Source organism: Aulonocara stuartgranti, assembly GCF_965226115.1.
Source record: "Aulonocara stuartgranti genome assembly, chromosome: 2".
NCBI classification, from domain to species: domain Eukaryota; kingdom Metazoa; phylum Chordata; class Actinopteri; order Cichliformes; family Cichlidae; genus Aulonocara; species Aulonocara stuartgranti.
Window position 1 is genome coordinate 21307793 of NC_138940.1, and position 23324 is coordinate 21331116.

Here is a 23324-nt window from a genome sequence, read left to right on the forward strand (position 1 = left end):
ACAGAGCCAAAGGATTTAACGTGTATAATAACTTACAGATGGAAGTTTTAAAAACAGCGTTTTGTCCCGTTGCATTTGGACATTATTTCTTATTAATAATAGCATAGCCGGTCAAATATCAAAGTCCAATTAATAGCTGGATTTTAAGAAAGAAGAAGCTAAGAAATAAATGTTGCCGCTCCTCTGTGTGTGCGCACTGCTGAGAAACAACAGGGAGATTGTGTACCGATTTAGTAACGTGAATAAATGCCTGAAACATTGGAAGCTGCTCTGCTCGCTGGAAAGAAGGAAACGACATGGACTGGATCTGGATTCTCCGTCTCCTCACTTTGACACTTCAGTTCTGCTCCGTTTCAATAAAATCTGTCTTATTGCAGAGGAGGAATATGTGGAGCAACAGGACAAAGCCAAAGTTTTGGCACTGCACACAGTTTTGACACATCCAGCCGTGACAATTACGCACTCTTTCTGATCGCAACTCTAATTCCAAATAAATGAGCATTCCTAGCAGCAACTATCGTGCATGTTGGATGAAGATATGCTTTTCACTGTTAAATTTCAGCAGTGTTCAGTAAATAACCTGCCACAAACCTTTGTAACTTGGGTTTTGATGGTGCAGATAAGTTGCACTAGTTGCAACATGTTGACAATCTGTCTACATTTATAAATGACATAGCAATTAATCACAACCCTTTGCCAACCTACTAGAAAGTGACTACCCTCAGTCCAAGTCAGACCAAGATTTGTTGCCTTATGTTGAAAAGTGGTCAACCAGAGGTTGAGGCTGCTGCACGCTCGTGCCACAACTACTTGCAATTAGCCCCAGACAACAAAAACAAAATCACCATCCAACTATTCATTCTCCTTGGGGGGGTGTTGGAGCCTATCCCAGCTTCCAGGGGGCGAGATGTGGGGTACACCCCGAACAGGTCCCCAGAATGTCACAGGGCCTATTTACTCACAAACCTCTGGTGTTTCTTGGTCCCTCGGAGGTTGCCGTCCTGCTTTTACTCCAGTGTGACTGAAGCCTAATATGCTCATTTCGGATAAATGCTAAGTGCTGTCACGAGGTACTATTTAATAACTTTTTACATTTTTTTTTTTTCCCAGAATGAAAATCTTCGTTCAAGTCGGGATGCCCCACACAGCAGCTCTATGTCAGACATGGCCATCTCCCCTTTGTCCCTATTTTCTCCCGTGTCCCCAACTGACAGTGTCTTCTGGGACTCTGTGGAGACTCCACCCAAAGTGAGTATCATCTGTTTTTAGTTTCCAGCTCCTTACTGGGTCACGGTGCAGATTTGATGATTGGCGTGAACGAGACATAAGTTCAAGTGATGCATTTTGTTCTTCTGGCTCCCACCAAAAGAGGAAGTCTTTGTTGTGTCCTGCATCACATGAGCACAGGATAGAGAGTGTGTGCGTGTGTGTGTGTGTGTGTGTGTGTGTGTGTGTGTGTGTGTATTTGGCATCTTGTATTCTGATCAGTTGCCCAGCTAAGGAAGTGGTGCATTGAGCACGAGGTTGTTATGCGGCTGGCGTGTTTGTCGTCAGTCTTTTGTGTGTGCAGCAGATAGGAGGGGAGGAAGGGACTGTGTTTTACCTCGAGGTTTGTTGTGAAATGCCCCCAACTAAAATCATCTTTCTCACATTTACCTCATCTCACCTGCTAATATCGCGGCTCTCCCTGCTAAGTGATGTACAGAGTCGGTGTATTTACCAACAGAACACCATATGGGGTTGATGAAACAACTTAAGTACTACAGAGACAGCAGGGGGGTGCAGTAAAGCTGTCTATTTGCTGTGTTATGTTGTTGATCTAACAGGAGGCCATATGGTGCTTATAGAGAGAGCAGCTAATAAGTCAGTACACTTTCTTGCAGTGTGGTGACTTAAACAAAGGAGTGGCTGTGAAAACACTGGGTTAAACAACACTACAGTGTGAGTTATGAGGCAGACATTAATGACTTTTCCTGTTGCCTGAATTCACATAACTTACCCTCTGAATAGTATTATGATGAAACTTAGAGGGCATTTTTATAAATACCTAAATTTATAAAGGTTTTGAAATGCTCTTAAAAAATGTTTTAAAAGCCTTATATTTGACGTGTCTAGCACAGTTGACGGGAAGCGATAGACACTGGTGCAGCTCAGTGTCTCTGTGGGTGTCTGCGCTTGTGCAGATGCAGGATGTGGGCAACTCGTGAGAAGGACGATAGGTATTTCCACAGCTCTCTTCCTGCATTCCTGGGTGTGTCTTCCTCTCTGTGACTTTGTCACTTGACCCAAGAGATGAGAGGTTAAAAGGCTGCCAGCTGCTTGACCGAAAAATACACACACACACACACACACACACACACACACACACACACACACACACACACACACACACACACACACAGATCTGAAAAGAGAAATTGCTCCGAGTCAGATAATATTTCCACACTCTATGATTTGGACGTGGCTTTGATGTGTTAAGAGGGGCAACATTGAAATGTTATGAAATAGCAAAGCCAAATGGTCTCATTAGTTTCTCAGTAATAAATGTCTCCTCGAGGGTTATTAAAGATTTTATTGCACTCTGCTCTGCAGCCTTTCAGGCATTGTAAATGTAAAGGTTTCATAACCACATAAACCTTTTTTAGAATTAGCTCTAACATACTTTGACTCGACAGAATATTTAGTTTGAAAACAAAAAATGAAATAATCAGGCGGTAGCTTTGTGTCCACGTGGTTTTATTAAATCTATTTTGCTTTGATCTTTCAGGTCCCAGAGCGCACCACCTCAAAGTATTACTGCAGGGAACCGATGATGGGACACAAGAGGGCCGCCTCAAGGTAGAGCACTAATACATGATGTCCATACAAGAACCAGCACTTGGTTCACCAAGTCGGTGCCAAACGTGGCTGCTAATGCTAGAGGGCTAACACGCGTAGGCTACACTAAGCTAGGTCCTGTTCATAATGTTAGCAGGTTGTCATTACAGTTCAGTCTGTACCAACACAACGAGTCTGGTGTGTGTGCAAAATTTGATTTGTCTGAGGCATTTTTTTGGATCAATTTTTGTATTAAAGTGTGTAATGTGATTGCCATTAGTAGAGACCATCACATGGGTTTGTGACAGAGCAGAAGTATGTTTAAATGTTACAGGTTGCTCATTTTTCACACATAACAATATCAAAAACTCAGCAAGTGTCACTTGCAGTGACAAACCCACTAATAACTTTTAGCAGCACTTCAGTTTCCTCTTTCTTGAAGCGGTCTTAAGTGCAGTTTTTTGTTTTACAGAAACCCACTGCACACCACATCTGAAGTATTAGACAATAGCAACTAGCTAGTGACCGAATGGGAGCATGCAGCATCTAAATGACTAAACTTTACCCCAGAAGAGAGCAAAAAAAGATCAAATACAAAAACAAAGAGGGAAACTTGAGACTCTTACATGATGACTGTTGGTTTAACAACCATGTTACTCATTGTTTGTGGTGCAAGCAGCCATAAACCTCACCTGGGTTCTTCTTCTGCTGAGAAATGAACTCTTGGAGCAGTCAGCACAGACACAGTGTTTGTTTTTTAAAATGCACACGCCAATGCACGGGAATCAAACTCGATAATTAATGAGTTTTAATGCAGTTTCCAGAATCACAGTGAGAATAATTAGCTTCAGATGCAAAGCGTTGTTCAGCACCTCATTTGTCTACCAGCTCTTCACATTATCACATTATTTTACTGGTGTATATATCATATTTAGTATAAAATATTAATTGATATGAAGTTAAACATTTTATTTTAGTTGTAGTAAACTCTAGTAAACTGTCTTTTAAGCTGGCGAGTCATTTTTCTTTTACTGCCTCATTAGAATAAAATGTCTCTTTACCACAGTGTTGTTGGGCCTGATTTATTGTTGGTGTTTGTGTGGCGCTCTAAGTCAGCATGTCGGCATCCAACTCAGGAGAACAGCAGATCAGATTCATTTAGCCTGGATGATTATTTTTGATGAGATGAAAATAATGGTGGAAAAACTGTCACTGCAGTGACGGCGTGAAGGACGTTCTCAGATCAGGACAGAGAGATGTATAGTGTTGATCACAATTCAGCTCACTTCCTGTCTTTAACTGTCTTTAACTCTGCGTCTGTAATGCTGTCTGTGTGTCTCTCTCGCCATCTAGTGGCAGTCCAGTGTCTGCAGCAGATAAGAGTGGGAGGTGTGCGTCCCATGGAGGCTCCTCTTTAAGCAGCAACCATCCAGGTGTGTGATGCCTAAACACAGCTCACCTCACTAACCTCAGTCCTGTGCTGTTGGAGTAACAGAGCACAGTGTCCTTGCCTTAGGGTTCAGTTTATATTGTGCACCAATAATCTTGGTTCTGCCATCTTTGAACAGCTAAAAGCACTCGTGTTATTTTAGTAATGACATGTGTTTGCAGTGTGTTTGTTTTTGACTGCTGTTCTCAGCAGCGCTTCAAACTTACACCTTACTTGCCCATGTGTGTGACACTAGTGTGAACAGCGTATGTGGGTGTGATCTCATGGGTGCCTGGCGTGGGTTGGGGGAGGGGTGTACGCATGCAGAGTACACTGCAACAGAAAGCACAACAACAGAGCGATGTATTCAAAGCCTGCCCTCTCCACCCGCGTCTCCGGCGAGAAAGAAACAACCAAGTCATCTTTTTCAAAGTTCTGCTTGGTGTGTCCTCTGTGGTCGGCAGCAAGGAAGCTGCACTTCTGCTGGGATAGACAGAGGGGAGAATATGTTTAGGATTTCAAAGTTGCCCTCTGCGTGTAGTTGGAAGGAAACACCGTTTGATGCCTCCCACTCAGTTTGGCTGCTGGCCTCAGCCTCCTTTGTTCGAAGTCACAGATCAGACATTGTTCTTGACAGTCGTGTAGCTCCTCTGTGGTTAGACGAAACCTTTATCTACTCATGCTACAACTGAGAGAAAGCCGCTTACTGCTTTGTAAATAGTAAAAGGAGCGTTTGATGTCTCGATTTATTGAATGTGTGATACTTAGGCTTACTTAGGTGCCCCGATGATGTTATTTCCACGAACACTTTTGATTCCAGCAGCACAGAAAGACTTTCTTCTCTCTCACGCTTGATGGAAACACAACAAACAGGAGTTGTTTCCTGTTTTGTTCCATAAAACAAACTCTTTATAAACAGTCGTTCTTTGGGTATTTAATTACCTTCTTGAACGACTTGATAACCAACCCTAATGTAACTGTCCTGTAAGTCTCTACTTCATGATTACAATGCATCACATGAATCTGTGGAAAATATAAAGGGAGTGTTTGAAGTGACAGCATGACAAAGGCTTTATTTTTAGTCCATTGTTTTTGTTTTACAGGCTAAATCTTTACTGTATTGATTTAGTTTCTATTGTTAAAGTTTGAGCTGCAGTATTGTGCAGTTTTCAGGGAAATGGCTCTAAAACCCAACAGTAAACTACCAACCAGCACCAAGAGCAGTTAGACACCAAGTGGTGAGCCAGATACTTCTGTCATGTGGAGATAAAAGAAAATAGAAAGAAAATAGAGCCCATTTGGACAGAGCGCAGCTGAAATGCTAGTGTATAAGTTTAAGTAAACTGTGGGCTGGACTTTTAAAAGGTGGATTGTAAATCACTTTTCTTCAAATACACTATGAACAACATGCCTCTGTCTTATGGAAACTTAAATATATTTTTATTTTAAATCACCTGGGCAGTTTAGGGAGTCATTATTAAACATTCCCCTGGAAGCTGCAGGTGGATGCTGGAGTTTAAACAGCACACAGTAATGCAGTGACATGAAGCTGAGATTGTGGTTCACACATTTGCCTAACGAGCTAAAGATTGTCCGTTCGATCCCGGGAGGAGATCCAAGTCATTTCAGTCTTTTCCCAGAGAGGGCATCCAACATTTAAAAAAATCTGTCAAATCAAACATACCGAGCTGCCCACTGTGGTGACCCTTTGTGAATAAGGGAGCATTTTTTAGATTCAGAAGTGTTGCTGTAGACAATGAGGACAGTACAGCTCGAGTAACCTGCCTGAACTAGCTCACAGCCTTGGGTCCATTTACTGTCTTTAAAGCAGTCTGGCAAGAAACAGGTATATTTACACATGAGATTCCACATGTAACTCTCACACTGATTACTGCTGCTAACATATGTGTGTGTCTTAGGTTACTTCAAGCTGGAAAGTCCCCTCCTGCAGCACCACCCACACAGGAAGCTGGATAACATAAGCAGTGGACACACACAGGTAAGTGTTGTTGGAGCATGTGTGCAGTCTCACTGGTTTATAGAGTTAAATTGTTTCAGTATATCATAGTATCAGTACAAAGCATGCATGCACATGTCATCTAGATCCCTCTTCCTCATTGATTTGAAACTTGCTTCATCACATTAACATCAATGATTTTTCTCTCTGTCCAACTCATTTTTCCGGCTACTTCCTTTTCCTCTCGCAGGGAATAAAACCCGCTCTGGGTCGGCTTAACAAGGCCGCAGAATACTCTTCTTCTAGCGATGAAGTCGGCAGCAGTGATGACGAGGAGCGAAGCGGGTAACCAAACACATCCTCAGTGTATTTATGATGCTGTATTCTTATTGTTAGAGGTTATTGTTTAAGAAATGTTCCCATCAAGCTCATCATGTGTTTGACCTGCTCGACAGTTTCTTTTAGCAAAAAAACTAAGTGTCCTGCTGCACATGAAGGAGTGAAGCAACTCTTTTAGTTTCCAAACAGCACTGTGACGAAACATGATGTGTTGCACTGATAAACTGATATTTAGAATCTAGTAAAAAGTCACGAAATTAGTAATTCTGCTGCATCTACTGGGAGAAATGAGCACTGAAATATTTCTGCTAAGTATGAAGAGGAAATGAAATCCAAGTCTGTTTATTGTGATTTCAATTCCTGTGGCAGTAAACCTGGGAGAAGCCAAGTATCTCATTTGGTTTAACAGTCCTGAAAGCAAATTAGTGTTACTATAGTGTTGTTTGTGAGTTAGTCACAGTCTGAAACAGCAGGTGTCATTAGGATCCAGTGTGTTGCTTTTATTGCTGAAGGATGCATCAGTCTTGTTTCTAACTATGAAATATGACATCTGCAGTCGGTCTCTAGTCTAAAATCTCGAGCGGTATGTTTCAAGGTCTGGCATGTCCAATGGAAAAGGGAAATACTTCAGAGGAATACCCGACGGCATCGTCCTGCAGCCTCACCACAATCTCAACCAGGTACTGAGCAAACACAACCACAGAGCACACGTGACTGTCTGCTCTGTGGTCGGTTGTGTAAAAAAGCTGACTTCCTAAAGCTTTAACATTCATTCATGTGACGCCTCACAGTTACTCAAGTTACATCCTGTCCTGGTATTGCTCTATAGATTTCGCAGTTGGGTTCAGATGACACCTACTTGCTACCAGACCTTCTGCAAAAAATTTCTTCCTCTAGTCCTACCCACAATGCATTCATCCAGCAGCAGCGAGCACGGGAACTTGGCTATTTGAGATCGCCCACATCTCCCGGATCCCCCACACACCAGGATCTACATGTAAGTAGAAAATCAGCACAGATTTCTCAGAGCTTTACTTCTTCTGGTCATTGTCATCATCAGCATCCCTGTTTATCATTCAGTGTACACTACGGCGACGTTCAGCAGTGTTGTTTATAATGAAAACAGTATATCATGCTCTTTATTATGTTGCTGTCATACTGTCAGTTTGTTTCACTGGTGGATGTTCACGTTGAACACTGTCAAAGTAACTGCTGTGAGCCAAAAGCTCTAAACACTCGATGTCTTTTTACTCTTGAGATCAAATTGCATTGCTTTTGAGGGGCAACCAATCACTCAAAAGTTATCTTATATGATGAGGGCCTTAAAGAAAGACAGAGGATGAATTGATCGGCAGCATCAAAACCCAGTATAACATAAATATGGATTATTTTGAACTATGAATGAAAGCTACTCTAGTAGCATCCAAGAACAAAAGAATTAGATTGTAAATGAGAATAATAGTTGTTTGTTTTTTGTTTGTTTTTAAGACAAAGTGCTGATTAAGTTCAGATGGACTTACAGTTGTATCAGTATTAATGTCCTTGTGTTAATAAATGTCAACAGACTACTTGATATAAACCTTTGGGCTCATTATCATAGCCAAGGTTTAAATAAAGCGACAGACTGCATTAGTTATAAATGTCCACCAGAGGGAGGTAGTGGCACAGGCTGGGAGCTCAGTCTTCCTGGGTTTCAGTTTGGATTTCGAGTTAACGGAACTGTTGTTACTGATGTATGAAAACCATAATTTGTAACTGGTAAATGATTATATAAATGGTTTATGGTTTCATAACTGTAACTGCCTGTTGTGTTGTTTTTTTTGTTCGTGTTTTATTAAAGTATAAAATCTCTTCCCTTGTCATTGTGCTCATCAGGATATCGGCAGTCCTACTGGTAAAAGCCCGACATCATCATCTTCCTCCTTCCTGCCCTTCATTGATCCACGATTGATCCCCATCTCATCACCACCACAGAGCCCGAGTGAGTTTTCTACCAGAGAGCCGAGCTACAGTTTGCTTTGTGAGCACAGTTTAGTTTTATTTTTTAAACTTTTATCTTGAATCATTTTTGCATTCAGCGGGCATTAAGGGCGAGCCACTGAAGAGAGAGAACCACAGGAAGGGCTCCGTGGTTAACGTGAACCCAACCAACATTCGACCACAGAGCGACACGCCAGAGATCCGAAAGTACAAAAAGAAGTTCAATGCGGAGGTTCTGTGTGCTGGATTATGGGGTATGTAGTTTTTATGTGTTTTATGTTGTTTGTGTTTTTAAATGAAGTAGATTCTTTCAGAAAATGATACAAACTGTGTCAGTGTTGATATTTTCTGTTTTGACGTGCAGGTGTGAATCTGCTGGTGGGCACAGAAAACGGTCTGTGGCTGCTGGATCGAAGTGGTCAGGGAAAGGTGTACCCGCTCATCAGCAGGCGACGGTTTCAACAAATGGATGTACTTGAAGGACTCAATGTGTTGATTACTGTATCAGGTATATGTGCTGCATGTTCAAATGTTCAGAGCTACAGAAACAGTGACACAGAGTGCAGCACTCTGCCCTGCATAATGATTAAACTCTGCTTATAAGTTTTGCACAGTAGTTCAAAGAGACCACATTACTGTAACTGTTTAACAGGTTTCTTCAGGTAAAACTGACACTTGTGTGTGGATGACTGCTCGATATTCGTGCTCTGTTCTGGTTTGCTCCGTCACCTCAAAGAAACTGATTGAAACTTTGTCACACTGAAGCAGGAGTCGTTTGCATCCTTCCCTCTCTGTCTGTAGGAAAAAAGAACAAGCTGCGTCTCTACTACTTGTCCTGGTTAAGGAATAAAATCCTGCGTAATGACCCGGAGGTGGAGAAAAGACAGGGCTGGACGTCAGTGGGTGATTTAGAGGGCTGTGTCCACTATAAAGTGGGTAGGTACACTAAATAAAAACAGAATGATATTTTACAGAGCTTCAAACTAATGCAGGTTACAGATGTTGTGTATGTAGTGATCTTTAGGAGCTACGTGTAGAATATGTGGTCTCAGATTTTTCACGCTCCTTACCGCTTGTTTTGTTTCTGTTTTTCTGTTTTCTAGTGCGTTATGAGAAGATAAAGTTCTTGGTGATTGCCTTGAAGAATGCTGTGGAGGTGTACGCTTGGGCCCCAAAACCCTACCACAAATTCATGGCCTTTAAGGTTGGTAACAAATTAATGAAATGCAATAAAAATAAGAGATACTGAAGATATAAGTTCATCAGTCTGTGGAGCTGTGAAATACTAATATCATGGAAAGTACTACTTATTCTACTTATTAGAAGGTTTTTTAGATGTTTGTAGTAATCGTAAAGTCACACAGTAGTTTATCTCAGACTTTTCTTCTAGTTGAAAACTTGAAGCACCTTCCTTTTTACTAACCAGTGTGTGTAGTCATGTAAACAGGCTGACATGCTGGTTTTAGCATGCTAACTAACAGCACTACAGACAAGGTGAAGCTAAGTTTAACATCGCGGTGTAACACCTAAGAACATCAGCCTGCTCAGCTTTCCTTTCCATTGATCGATTCATTGATTAAGTGGGTTATTGCTGTGTTATTTCCACAGTCGAACACTTGCATGTACACAGACAGGACACATCAGGTTCTGGGTCTCATAACCACAGACTCTCAGCAGAGATGTGTCCCATTTCTGTTTGTCCTCTGAGGCCTGAACTACTTTCTCTTCCATACTGTGTCACAGGCCAAAAATGGAAGAATTAGGTGGACTATCTTAGGATGGCAGCTTTTGTGACACTGCATTATTATTAATGGAGCAGTTTCACTTTAGATTATGTAATTAGGCTAATGTGCAAACTTATGTAACTTAATCATCGTGTCTGTGTGTCTGCCCAGTCCTTCAGAACTCTGCCTCAAAAGCCCCTTTCTGTTGACCTGACAGTGGAGGAAGGTCAAAGGTTAAAGGTCATCTACGGCTCCGTGTCTGGTTTCCACGCCATTGACGTAGACTCTGGGACACCATATGACCTCTACTTGCCGACACATGTAAGCATCTGCTCCGTTCTTCGTACTCTTTGAGGATTGTGTCATCACTTCGACTCAGGAGGTTGTGCGTGTCTGTTTGCATGTTTTGTTGGCACTGTTTTTGCCATAAAGGTGTGTGTCGAGTCTGTGATGTGGGATAGTTTGAGGGTTTCCCTGCTCTGCTCCATCACTGTGGCTCAACCTGTAGTTGTCATCGTGAGAGTTTTACATCTTTAAAGACTAAACCGATGTCTGATCTCTGTACCTGCAGCTTTCTGTTAAAGCAGCTTATTAAGTCATTTTCTTTCATTTATCAGCTCTCCAGTCGACCATATCACCTCACTCTTCATCTCTTAGTATACATCTCAGTATAGCCCTCCTCCCACTCACAGTCATGTCAGTCATTACTTTCCTGCATTTCTGCTGTGTTCCCTCCACTCTCCTCCAACACAGTCGATGGCTGTCAGAAACTATTCTTCCATCCGCTTCCTTTTCTCCCTCCCACTGTCACTCTATCATTCAAGGTACCACTGTTCATTTTCTCTTAATTTCATCGTCTCTCTTTCTGCATTTACCAAAATATCATTGCTCGCCCTCACTCCGTCTGTGGGAACTAATATCAAACTGTTGTGACTCACGTTCATAGGTGGTGTTTGAACTTTCATTAAATCTGCAGACACTGACTTGAGTGAAGCTGCTGTCACAGATCTTTTATGCGTGTACGCTGATTTTTCAGCTGATGTTGAAATGTGGATGTTTTGACGAGGCACTGGAGCGTTTTATCATTTCCTGTGTGGCTGTGGAGGAGTTTGATTTGTGATGTTCTCTAGAATTAGCACAGCTTGACCCAACAGATTCATCACAGACTCGACACCGCCTCCTGAAAATGAGACCGACACGAGCAATGACACTAAAGGAGTCACATGCTTTAGTGTCATTGATGCAGGTGGCTGTAGCTCAGGTGGGAGAGTAGGTCACCTACTAACAGTGGCTGGTGGTTCGATCCCAGTCTGCTCCAGTCTGCATGCCAAATATCCTTGGGCGAGATACTAAGCCCATGTTGAAGCCGTCTGTTTACCATTTACATGTAGAAGGTGCTGTTCTCAAACTGTAACGAACCACAGCAGACCCGGTGACATTTTCAAGCTTTTCAGCTTTATTTACACCTGCACAGCAACAACCAATACAGGATCCGGTATAAGCTGGCGAGGCGTGATTGTAGATGCCACTCAGGCGCATCCATCTCACCTGCAGTGGCATCGCAAGTCACACCCTGCCACATAAACCTAATAAACTGAGACTCACAGTCCAGTCAAGTCACCACCCTCCTTAGAGGGCCTTTAAATTAGGCAATAACACATTGTACACCATGTCAAACTAAGCACACCCTTACTACACACTACTGCTGCATTCAGGCTTAATTTTTTCTAATGATGTCTTCATTATTTCCTGATATGTAAAACCTTTAGAATTGAATGAGGAACCGTGACTGTATATGCTATAGCCTCAGTATCTGCATCAGATTCATTTCAGTTTATAGGTCACATACAAAGCGATTTAATCTCAAGTGGGTTGTCCCAGTTAAACTTTGCATAATAACCTCACTTTCACCTTAAAGTACACTCTGAAAACATTCACGGTTAACGACACAGTCACAGCACTGATGAACTGGAGCATCTTAGGTGTGTTTTCAACACCTGTGGCTACAACTCTGCATGATCTCTTTGGTGAAAGTAAACGACTGCATTTGGTGGCTGGAGTCAGCACGGCCAGTATTTCTTTGTTTGGTCCTTGTTGGGAACATGTAAATCTGATTTGTTTAGTGTTTAATATTTAGAAAGGTTACGCTGTAAATGTATTTGTGTCTTTAACTGTGACCAATCGCCCACTGCTGGTACAATTGGAGCAGTTATTATTCTTCCTCTGCTGTATGTGGGCATGTAAAGCTCGCTGTAGCTTGAGTGAGTCATATTCACATTCTGACACATCCTGTTAAATATGTTCTTAGCAACAACTGGAGAGGCCCGAGGCTCAGTTTATATTAAAGTGGTTCAACTTTACGCTGGAAACATTTTGGCTTGAGCCTTTATTTAATCAGTCTTTCCAGAGTCTGAAGGTAATCTGATTCCATCAGTTGATTTACTGTGCAAACTATACAGCACTACATGTGGTGTGGAGTGTGAGTGGGTGGCTGGTTGTTCCAGTTTAATGGTTTATTTAAAGATGTTCTTTATATTTGTCCGCCTAGCATCCATACGAGGAACGTTTAATCATTTTGTGAGTCATTCTGAAAGGACTCGTGTCACAATTCGATTTTTCGGTCACAAATTGCTGCGTGGAGTTAAAGCGATTATAAACTTTCTTTCTGTGAGGTTGTTTTTTTGTTTTGTTTTTTTTTATACACCCAAACACACACAGCACCCCTGCCACCGCTAAACGTGCTACTTTCTGTAAGCAAGGAGGAGTTGGAGACACATGAAGAGAGAAATTAGCTCTAAAAATACACCCCTTCTGTCCTCCTTCTCTTACCATCATTAACTCTGTGTGTGTGTGTGTGTGTGTGTGTGTGTGTGTGTGTGTGTGTGTGTGTGTGTGTGTGTGATAGAGAGAGAGAGAGAGAGAGAAAGTGAGTGTGTGTCCTGACCTGCTCCCCCCCCCTCCCTCCTGTGTATATTAAGCGAGCCTGCTCACAGCTGTCTACTACACCGGTGCCTTATGCTGCTGCTGCTGCTTCGATATCATTTCTGCTCTCCTTCCCGTGTTTTCCTCTTTTCTTGTCTCTCTTACATACACACTGGAGCTTTCTGCCAGACACACTCAGCTGCAGCACTCCTTTAAACCCACTCACTTTCTCTTTCTTCACGCACACTGGAGGAACCTTCACACTGCTGGGGCTTTTCCCAGTAGCTGTTATCTGACACACACTCATTCTTGTCTTAGGTGCATACCCACACACACATACACACAATCAGTTAAAGACGTCAAAACAGTGATTTCTGTTACTGTTAAAATCAGTTCACCTGTAAGCAAAGCCTAACCCTCAAACGTTTTCTCTCTCTCACTCACACACACACACACACACACACACACACACACACACACACACACACACACACACACACAATGTGCCCACCCACTTAAAGAAGTATACACACACGCGCACACACACGCACGCGTACAGCCATCTCCTGTTGTTGCCTGCAAACTATGTAACAATGCTGATTCCAAGGCAGAGGATTAAGATTGCGTTGCGGCTGTGGATGCCTGTTCTCATGCTCAGGATTGTGGTGGCTCACACTCTGGTAAGGTGTTCGGTGTGAAGCGCAGTGTTTGTGTCGGGCACAGAGCTCAGCCCAACATTTTCTTCTTTTATTGTAGGACTTTTGCTTCGGTGGAATCTGTTAAAGGATTCATTGACGTTGCAGTGTTTGTCCTAATATCTGTAGTTTGTCTGATATTCATGTTTAGAAAGTTGCAATGATTTATTTTCATAGTTAAATCTTGTCAGACCTGCTGCAGTGAACGCTTGGTTGGTTGGAATATTTCATAACTAGTTTGCTAAAAGTGTCTGACCAGATATTTCAGAGTTTCGCGATTAAATGAGGCTTGCAACAAACAAACACCTCTCCTTCACGTTTATGGACTTTAAGGTTGTGCGATATATAAAAATGTTCCAATCGACAGTCCAATAACCGATGATAGGAGGAAAAGTCGTGCAGCTGCAGACTTTTTGATGGGCGGAGCAATGCAATCATGCACGGACTGATTTGCGCATTTTAAATTTCTAAGTTTTGTTTGGAGGGAATATTTTAGCTTCTTTTCTTGTTTGTTTCAGTATTATTATAGATACTTTTTGGATTATTCATTTATTTATTTGAGATGCGCCAAATCCAACAAAAGACTTAACTTTACATCAGAGGGTTTTATGTTCACTGGAAGAGACATTTTGATTTTTAACTTACTTACTTGTTTAATTTGTATTTGTTGTTCGGTCGAGTGTGTCAGACAGATAAACACTGGAACAGCCTGTAAACACGTTACAGTGGGGGAAAAGCTCGTTCCTCTTTGTTTCCAACATTGTGGTTTTTTTAATTTGTTGTTTGTTAAAACGCCGCTGTTATTTTTGACTGCTTCTCTTAGCTTCAACCAACATTATTAACAAATGTACTCACGGGCAAAAAAAATAAAAACGATCAGCGAAAGGCTCCGCCTATCGTCGATAGTCGATGTATTTGTCCAATCACTGATGGACCCTTTGATTTATTAGAAACCTGTTTCTGAAGCGTTGGGTTCATCCTTCAGCTGGATAAGTAAATGGATCTTATCTGGTTAGATAAACATCCTGAGCTGTTGTGAACATGTGTCTGAACTGTTAAATATATTCCTAGGTCACTACTTTGAAGATGTTCTCAGTGAAATAATGTAATAACACTTTTCTGAATGGATTTAAATAAAGTTAAAGTTAGATAAACTTAACTGAGCAGTGAAATGCGTCTTTGAATAAAATCGAATCTCTAACTTGTTTTTTTACTTCCTCCTGGAATTTTATCTTAAATACAGGCTGCTGTGTTCAATCTCTGTTAAAATGTTTTATTAAATTAAGAATCTGAGTATCTGGTCAGTTCTGATACAATGCCGCCATATTTAGTCAAGGACTTTAGTTTCATCATGAAATCTAGTCTTTGAAATAAAGTTGTGACTATGGATTTGTTACGTTTGATTGTTGCAATGGTTGTGCATTTAGACCTGAACCTTAGTCTTTGGATCACCAGTGACTGTAAGATAACATTTAAATAGCATGAAGGAACAGCCTTCATGTTTTCTGCAATCCATATAGATGATAGTATTTTCTGGGGTTTTTAATTTGGGTTTTTCTTTCCAAACAATAATAAAAAAAAAAAAAACGAGTGTTCATGTTGTGTTTGTGTGTGCGTTACTCTGCAGATCCCGGGTCCCATCCGTCCCCATGCAATCATCATTTTGCCAAACAAAGCTGGAACAGAGGTCCTGGTTTGCTATGAAGACGAGGGCGTCTACATTGACACCTATGGCCGTATCACCAAGGATACAGTGCTGCAGTGGGGGGAAATGCCTACATCTGTCGGTAATGTTGGAGCACACATCTTTATGCAAATGCTATATACACCCATAAAGGTCTATTTTTGTACACAGTGCATCTTTGTGCAGGTACCACTAACAACAACCCAATTGCGATGATTAGTCAGGCACTGCTTAACATCACTGTAGATTTTTCCAGTTCGACTCACTAGATCTGGATGAGCAGCTGTCCTGCCACTGAGAACTTAACCTGAACCACATTCAGTGGCGACAGATCAGGGACAGGGTGGGCTAAAAATAAGATGGTAGTCAATCTGTGTGTGTGTGTTTTTGGGGCATGGAGATGAGGCAGTATTCAAGTATAAGGAGTAAAAATGTAGGAGACATATTTAGACTGTTTTCTCATACTCGTCTGTTTCTCTCCAATCCAGCCTACCTGCAGTCTAACCAGGTGATGGGTTGGGGAGAAAAGGCCATAGAGCTGAGGTCAGCGAACACGGGGAACCTGGAGGGAGTGTTCATGCATAAAAAGGCTCAAAAGCTGAAGTTCCTGTGTGAAAGGAATGACAAGGTAGGAGGAACCTACGACAAAAAACAGCCTCACTCGCTTTATTTATGCACCGTTTGTTTGATTTCAGTTCCTAAAAGCACCGTCTTGTTGCAGGTTTTCTTTGCGTCGGTGCAGTCGGGCGGCAGCAGTCAGATTTACTTCATGACTCTCGGACAGAACTCTCTGTTCAACTGGTAACACTGAGACCAGTTACCTCTGGGATCGACTGGTGGGCGTCTGCCTTCGTTGTTCTGGGTTATCCTGGTGATGCTTTGTTGTGTGTTTTTTGGCTTTGTGCTGACCTGCGTTGACCTCCGTGAAGTGGTGGATACCATTGCAAGAGTCTGCTCGATTCCTCCATCCGTCCCTCAGCCTTGTGCAGTCGCCATGTTAAACCATTATGATCAACGATTGAGCTGGTCAAAAATCCGCCTGCAGGAAAAAAGCTTGAATTCATCGCTCCATCATCGACTACTGACGCGTGGATCACAGCACTGACGCCTGGACATGATTTGCAGCACAAACACACATCCACAGAAATGTTCAAAGGTACAAGCAGCTGTGCCAGCGTCTTTTTTCCTTTATTTTACGTGACGCTTCACCAAAACAGAGGGCTTCACGTGGACTGTTGTTCTGGGATTTCACATGAACACCTGGCTGTTTGTTCAGCGCCTGGATTTTTTTTTCTTTTTTTCAAGAATCAATTATGACTTAATTATGTGCTTAACAAGTATTTGATTGTGTGCGTTTTAAAATGCCCAGCTCTGATGCTTTTCTGGATCATCGGCATCCTCACACCTGGATCACAGTTGTTGCTGCACACACCAGAGAGTAATCATCACTTAATTTGTGTTTGTCTGTCAGTAGCTTTGTTCACTCTGTACATCACCTGGGCATTTAATGAAATGTGGGCTGCTTCTTATCATTCCATCTTTGTTGCTCGTGCCATGATTACGTCCTTGGAGCAGTTTTAGATCCACAGTGTTCGCTGCCTGTCTGCAATACCTCAAAACTGTTCCGGTATTTATGAAGTCCTTGAATTGATAGAATTGCTTTTATCAGAGTGGTAGAACCCAAACAAACTATCATATTACTGTACTGACTCATGTTCTAGTTTATTAAATACATATCACTATTTTATTTAATATATAGCACTATCAAATGTTAGATAGGAATTATTTTCTCACGCAACTAGTCTGCAAATTCGTTATGAAGTGAGGAAAAAAAAAAATACTGATGGGTATATTTGCTGCGTTGCATAGTTTGAATTAGTTTGAATATATGTTGCTAGCACAGCCCCTCCCCTCGGCTCTAAGTGTGAGAGGTCAGTCTACCACAGAACTGGACCACGTCATTTAAATCGCATTTCTTTTTGCAAAGGACCTTAAAAGCCATTTACCATAAAAGGAGCAATTTAAATGTGCAGCATAAATAGTGTAGATAAATAGAGATATAAAGCAAGTATAACTCGCTCTTTTTTTGTATAGCTTGTATATAATCCTGTAAGATGCACTGTTTTCTAAATATTTTATTACACGCCATCTTTACATATATGTACAGAATTGCAGGCTTACGAATGTGAAATTCAATCTTAAAACCGAGTCGTGCATGCCCCCCACGGTCTTTGATTGTGAATGTGAGCTGCTCACAGGACTCACAAACTTGGCTGAATCGTCTAAAATCAAATGTGAATTCTGTTTGTTTGATTTTCTTGTTGCGTGTGTAAGAAAGGTGTTTTGCACAGTTGCCCTCTTATACGCGTTACATCAAAAGCCATCCTGTCGTCAGTATTGAAGAGATCACTGCTAACCTTTGGATCAGTATTTGTTACACTACCCACTGTCGGACCAGTTTTTGATGGGGCAACATGTTGAAAATATAAAATATAGGATATGTAGTGAGTTGGGCCTCTTTGTTTTTTATTCAATGAGCTTCAAAACAAGAAACCAAAGATGAAAGCTTTGATGTATTTGCTTCCTTGATTCTAACAGATTATTCACAAGTGACAACTGATCTCATTTATGAATCAAGTTATTAATTTGATAAACTCTTAGATCACCTTGGAAACTCACCCAGGCTCAAAGTGTTGCAACAAAATACACACAAGTCAATGTTACAAGTGTTTATGTATTAAATATCACAGATGTATGCATTAAGTATTATTTGCTTTGGTAAAGGTAAAGAAATCATTGTGGTTTTCTTACCTTCAAATGTGAATCTGAGTATTTATCCATTTTATTATTCTGTTTCTCCTCTACGAGATTTTGCTTAAACGGCTAACTTTATGTTTTTTACATTATCCTGCACACTCTTGAATTTTGTCGTTATCATAATTGTGCCAAATGTTTTTATATACATTGATACTTTAATTTTACTTTTATTATAGACTTATGACTTGTGAGAAATATTACAGCTGGTTCTGTGAGAATATTTTGAACTGGAAAATGAAATTTTTGTCTTATTGCTAAGTTTTAATCACGTCTTACAACGATTCTTTCGGGGACAGAAGGTGTTTGATTGTCTGACGTACTTAACAAATAGCTTAACGCGGCTATTGTGCATTAACATAGTGGATTGTGACCTAATATTACCAGGCTAAGAGGTGCTTGCTAACAGGGCCAAAATATGCCGTAACTATTAGCTAACTTGCAGCTCCTAGCTAATGCTGTTAGCTGTTATATGAAAGCAAAGCTTGGCTAGCAGTACCAAAATGAGTCACTTGTCTCATAAACAAAAGGACTTGTACACACATAGCATACTTTGCGCTAATATTTACATAGATTCAGATTGTAAGGCACCTTAAAACTGTTATCCTTGTTTGAAGTGGATAACAACTGAAATTAAATTTGGTTAGATTAAATTCTGGCGAGCATGTCACGAGTAAATACACCTTACCTAGCTTGCTTTTTTTAAATTAACTTTTTTACCAATAATGTTAACATTTTTTAAAACCTGTAGGCTACTGTATATGTGGGTTTTTGTTTTAAGTATGGAATAGGACAAGTACATAGAGACTGTTGCTGTGCTAGCTTGTGGTCAGGCCTACAGGGAAAGGTGACAGTGTAGAACCGACAGCTTTGGTCAGGTTCCTGAGCAGGACCGTGGCCAGACTAGACAGGAGAGCAGACCAAAACCTAGTGCTCCACAGTTCTTATAGTTTTTGTTCAGCTCTAACTTTCAGTTATCGAACAGCCTGTATCTGCTCATCCTGCTTCCACACTCTGTCATACACCTTTAGGGTATATGCTGGGAAATAAACCAGCTCTAAAATGAGTTCTGACTCCATAATTCTCATTTGTCTTCAAAACTGATTAAATTGCAGAGTTCATTATGAAATTCTGTTACAATAACCACTTTTCTTTTACATGGTCTAACATTGGAATGATTGAGAGTATCTGTCTTTCTCTCTGGACTGCTTTAAGTAACAGCATATGAAATCAGCTCATCTGCAAGCTGACCAGTTTGACACCTAATAACAGTTTCCTTTTTATCAGGGTTTATCCATTTATGATCTTAAGCTACTCTTTTAGAGAATGAGGATATTTTTCTGGTTTATTTGAAGCAAAGTGCCTGCTGCTGCCACTCTTTGCTCCCTGTTGCTTAGCACTGGACGATCGCTGTATCACTAATGAGAGCGCGAGGGAACAGCGCACTTCCTCCTACACCTTCCACTGGTTAAAAACGTGATAGATTCTGTATCAGGCCTGTGGTGACTCACATCCTTAACTCTCCCACAAACTCTTTTTCTCTCACTTTTCACAACTCGTTTCCTCTTGCTGCCACTTTTCATCCCCTCAGCATCTTTTCCCCATCTTCAGCTTCATGCTCCCACCCCTGGCTGTCTCTTTAGCTTCCCACGTCCGCTTCCTTTTATTTCAGTTCGGTTCACGGAGACCTGTCGCATCAGATTGCACATCTTTATTGCACCAAGTAGATTTGCACAGCTTTTCAGATTAAAAGTAAGGTTTAATTGATGGAGATGGACCCAAACATTTAGCCCAACCTCGTTATTTCTCCGGATTGTGTTGCAAAGTAGGATGAAGCATGATACAGGACGGGAAAAAAAATGAATACAAAGCAGCTTGCGTTTTTGCAGTATTCACTTAAGTGTCAGCTGTTGTTTTCCACCCTGTGGATGTGATGTGTGGGAGAGTGTGATGAAAACTGGTGTTTAAAAAGGCAGAATTCAGTCTTCAAGGAAAGGAAGGACAAAGTTGGAGGAGGTAGTTAGGAGGTTTTAGTCAAGTGTCAATAGGAGGAGCGAGGAAGAGGCTTCAAGAGGCTTAATTTCTTTAAATAATACCTAGAACATATGTTTAGATATCTATATAGCTTTGGTTGTGATGAAGAGAAGGAGGAAGAGGATGTGAAAGGGGTGCTGACTGCATACATTGGCCTTTTAAGATTAAATATTGACATTTATTGCGTCATTCATCAATAAGCAAAATGATTTTCCTGGTGAATTTTGGGGGGGGGGGTGATATTTTCCAAAATCCAACTAATTACATGTTACATACATGGTAGTCTGACTTTATTCTTTAGTTGGAAGTTTTTGGTGTTATTTGACCCACAGAACCGTTGTTTTGAGATTATATAAGACCAAATATTATATGGCTAAATATCTGAAAATATATCTGTCTGCTCCTGTGTCATTTATAAGATAATTCTTTTGATACTTTGGTATATTTTTGCACTGGACCTTTGTTTTATGCATTGTACACTGTACCCCTCATGCTTTGATACGAACGCACACTAACTCGTGTTTCCATGTAAAACGGTGAGGCCACAATAAATATGTTGAATCAAGTATCGTCTGTTTCTTTCTAGTTTTCACTGATAGGACGACTTTATTTAATCCACTGATGGGTTGATTTGCACGCTGATATTTCTGATCACACTGCATCTGTCAAAGTGACAAAATATGTTGTGTTTGTCCTTGTTGGCATCAACAGAAACATTCTGTCACTCATTTTCTAATGATGACTCTAATATACTGAAAAGAAAAAGAATATCACATATATGTTTTTAATGCATTTCCCATTTAGAAAGGATCATTTTATTAGACTCAGATTCCTGTTGGCCAAAACTGAAGTGGGGATAGAAGCCACTAACATCGAGACATGCAAGCTCCTTACCATGCATGGACGGTTTCACCCCAAATCCAGCACTTTGACACTGTGCGCCAAGTGGAACGAAGAAAGCCGAGGACCAGTGAGAGTCAGAACAACTGTCCAGGATGAGACGACGAACATCCATGATTTCATCAGGCCACAACTGACCTTGTGCTTGGAGCTTATCTCAAGCAGCAGAAACCTGAGAAAGAAGAGGACCAAGGAGAAGAACCATCGTGGAAGGACAGGCCCCTGCACGGTATGTACCACTGGCAGATAGAGGAAGTTGCTGACATCCAGAAGTCCTACCAGTGGCTGGACAAAGCTGGACTGACAGCACAAGAACAAGCTCTAAGCACAAGATCCATAGAGGCTGGGGTCTATCACACCAGGCAAGACCCCAGGTGCAGGCTGTGTAAAGATGCCCCTGAGACAATCCAGCACATAACAGCAGGGTGCAAGATGATAGCAGGCAGGGCATACATGGAACGCCATAACCAAGTGGCCGGCATAGTGTACAGGAACATCTGTGCCGAGTATAACCTGGAAGTCTTGAAGTCAAAATGGAAGACGCCACCTAGGGTGGTGGAGAATAACCGAGCTACGATCCTGTGGGACTTCGTAATTCAGACGGGCAAAGTGGTCATGGCTAACCAACAGGACATAGTAGTGGTGGACAAGCAGAGGAAGAGCGTGATACCGAATGACAGCAACATCAGGAAGAAGGAACACAAGACGCTGGAGAAGTACCAAGGGCTCAGAGAAGAGCTCGAGAAGATGTGGAGGGTGAAGGTAGCAGTGCAGATAACTGCACTAGTTATAGTGACGGGGCGATAGTGATAGGGAACAACATTGAAAATCTCTGTCCAGAAGAGCAAGAGCGCAGTCGTAGAAACAGCAAAGATGCTGTACAAGGCGTGCGAGCTCCCAGACCCCTCGCAGAGGACCTGTAGGGATCCTGTATGGATCAATGTAGGTTTTGCATATTCAGGCATGTATTTTAAACTATCCCAGAAGCTTCTATGTCCATTACTTTAATAAGTGAAGCCTTTTGGAATGAGATGATTCTGTTTGATGTACTCAGTATATTGCATCAGTTAGATCTATGTGAAATATGATGAATAAAGCCCTGATGAGCTGAGCTTGAGTGTGATCTGTTTTCCAAGGTTGTGTATTCACGTCTCCCTCCGTCTGTCCGACTCTCTCTGGTTCTCAGGTTTCTACCCAAAGACTCACTGGCACCGGTTGCAGGTTTTCTGGCCCCTGTCTCTCACACTTGGATGAAGTTTGGTCCGGTCATGACGCCTCCGCCACTTTTTGTAATTTCAGATGGAACAATATATCTTTATAGTTTGTGCAGCAACGTGCAACAAGCTAGCTCTGTGTCAGCTATCCATGGTCATTTGGATTTGGCATTAGCTGTGCACATTAGCACAAAGGCATGAGGCACCGGCTGGGGCAGACTTGAGCTTCCCTATTCTCTTTGACCATTAATTAACACTTCACTCTGCTCTAAATTTGCTCCTTCCGTACCCCTCTAACCAAACCCCACGTGGCTTCCTCTCACCCCCCCTCCTCAGCCTCAGATTCCCCCCTAACCCCGTCCCACACCCCAACCTCTTCAACACACACACACAAGCTCCTGCTTGTGGAGCGTCCAGTAACCAAGCCATGACTGGCAGCCACACAGTCATATAGCAGTTTTGGTTTTAACATTTGGATTTTCTGCTTGTTGGATCAATATATTTGTTGTTATTCTTGGTTTTGTGGCCTGCTGGGGATAAAGCAGACAGGTAAGGATGGGGATATTTTTGCGGAAGTTCACTTCAGATGGGTTAAAGATTGTGTTGAGGATGCAGAGCTGCCTGTTGCTTGTCTAAATTAAGCTAGGAGCATATGACACACAATTACAGCATGGAGGAACTTGTGCAACCCAGCTTGCATTTCAAATCATTAGCTTTTCGGTAGAGACATCCAGAAAGTTTCGCAAAAGTGTAAGTCCAGCATGTGTGGCATGCTTCAAGCCCTGCTCCTTGTCAGGATTCAAAGAAAAGAGAAA

The 23324-nt window shown here is 41.6% G+C and overlaps 2 protein-coding genes across 2 annotated transcripts in view; both read left to right on the forward strand.

The window, feature by feature from the left end:
• The window catches only part of LOC309688350 (mitogen-activated protein kinase kinase kinase kinase 4), a 57430-nt gene extending 36470 nt beyond the window's left edge, over positions 1–20960 (forward strand). The window contains exons 18-33 of the mRNA XM_082504013.1: positions 1111–1248; positions 2768–2838; positions 4171–4250; positions 6166–6245; positions 6454–6548; positions 7138–7222; positions 7372–7539; positions 8418–8523; positions 8621–8776; positions 8887–9030; positions 9324–9458; positions 9626–9726; positions 10418–10567; positions 15491–15650; positions 16036–16175; positions 16269–20960. Coding sequence (XP_082360139.1) covers positions 1111–1248; positions 2768–2838; positions 4171–4250; positions 6166–6245; positions 6454–6548; positions 7138–7222; positions 7372–7539; positions 8418–8523; positions 8621–8776; positions 8887–9030; positions 9324–9458; positions 9626–9726; positions 10418–10567; positions 15491–15650; positions 16036–16175; positions 16269–16352 — 1893 coding nt within the window. The 3' untranslated portion in view covers positions 16353–20960. The remainder of the gene's footprint in view (positions 1–1110; positions 1249–2767; positions 2839–4170; positions 4251–6165; positions 6246–6453; positions 6549–7137; positions 7223–7371; positions 7540–8417; positions 8524–8620; positions 8777–8886; positions 9031–9323; positions 9459–9625; positions 9727–10417; positions 10568–15490; positions 15651–16035; positions 16176–16268) is intronic.
• A 2021-nt stretch (positions 20961–22981) lies between these two features.
• Positions 22982–23324, forward strand: part of myot (myotilin) — a gene marked incomplete at its 5' end in the record, with an annotated part of 33725 nt that continues 33382 nt past the window's right edge. Inside the window, one exon of the mRNA XM_082505425.1 lies at positions 22982–23058. Coding sequence (XP_082361551.1) covers positions 22982–23058 — 77 coding nt within the window. The remainder of the gene's footprint in view (positions 23059–23324) is intronic.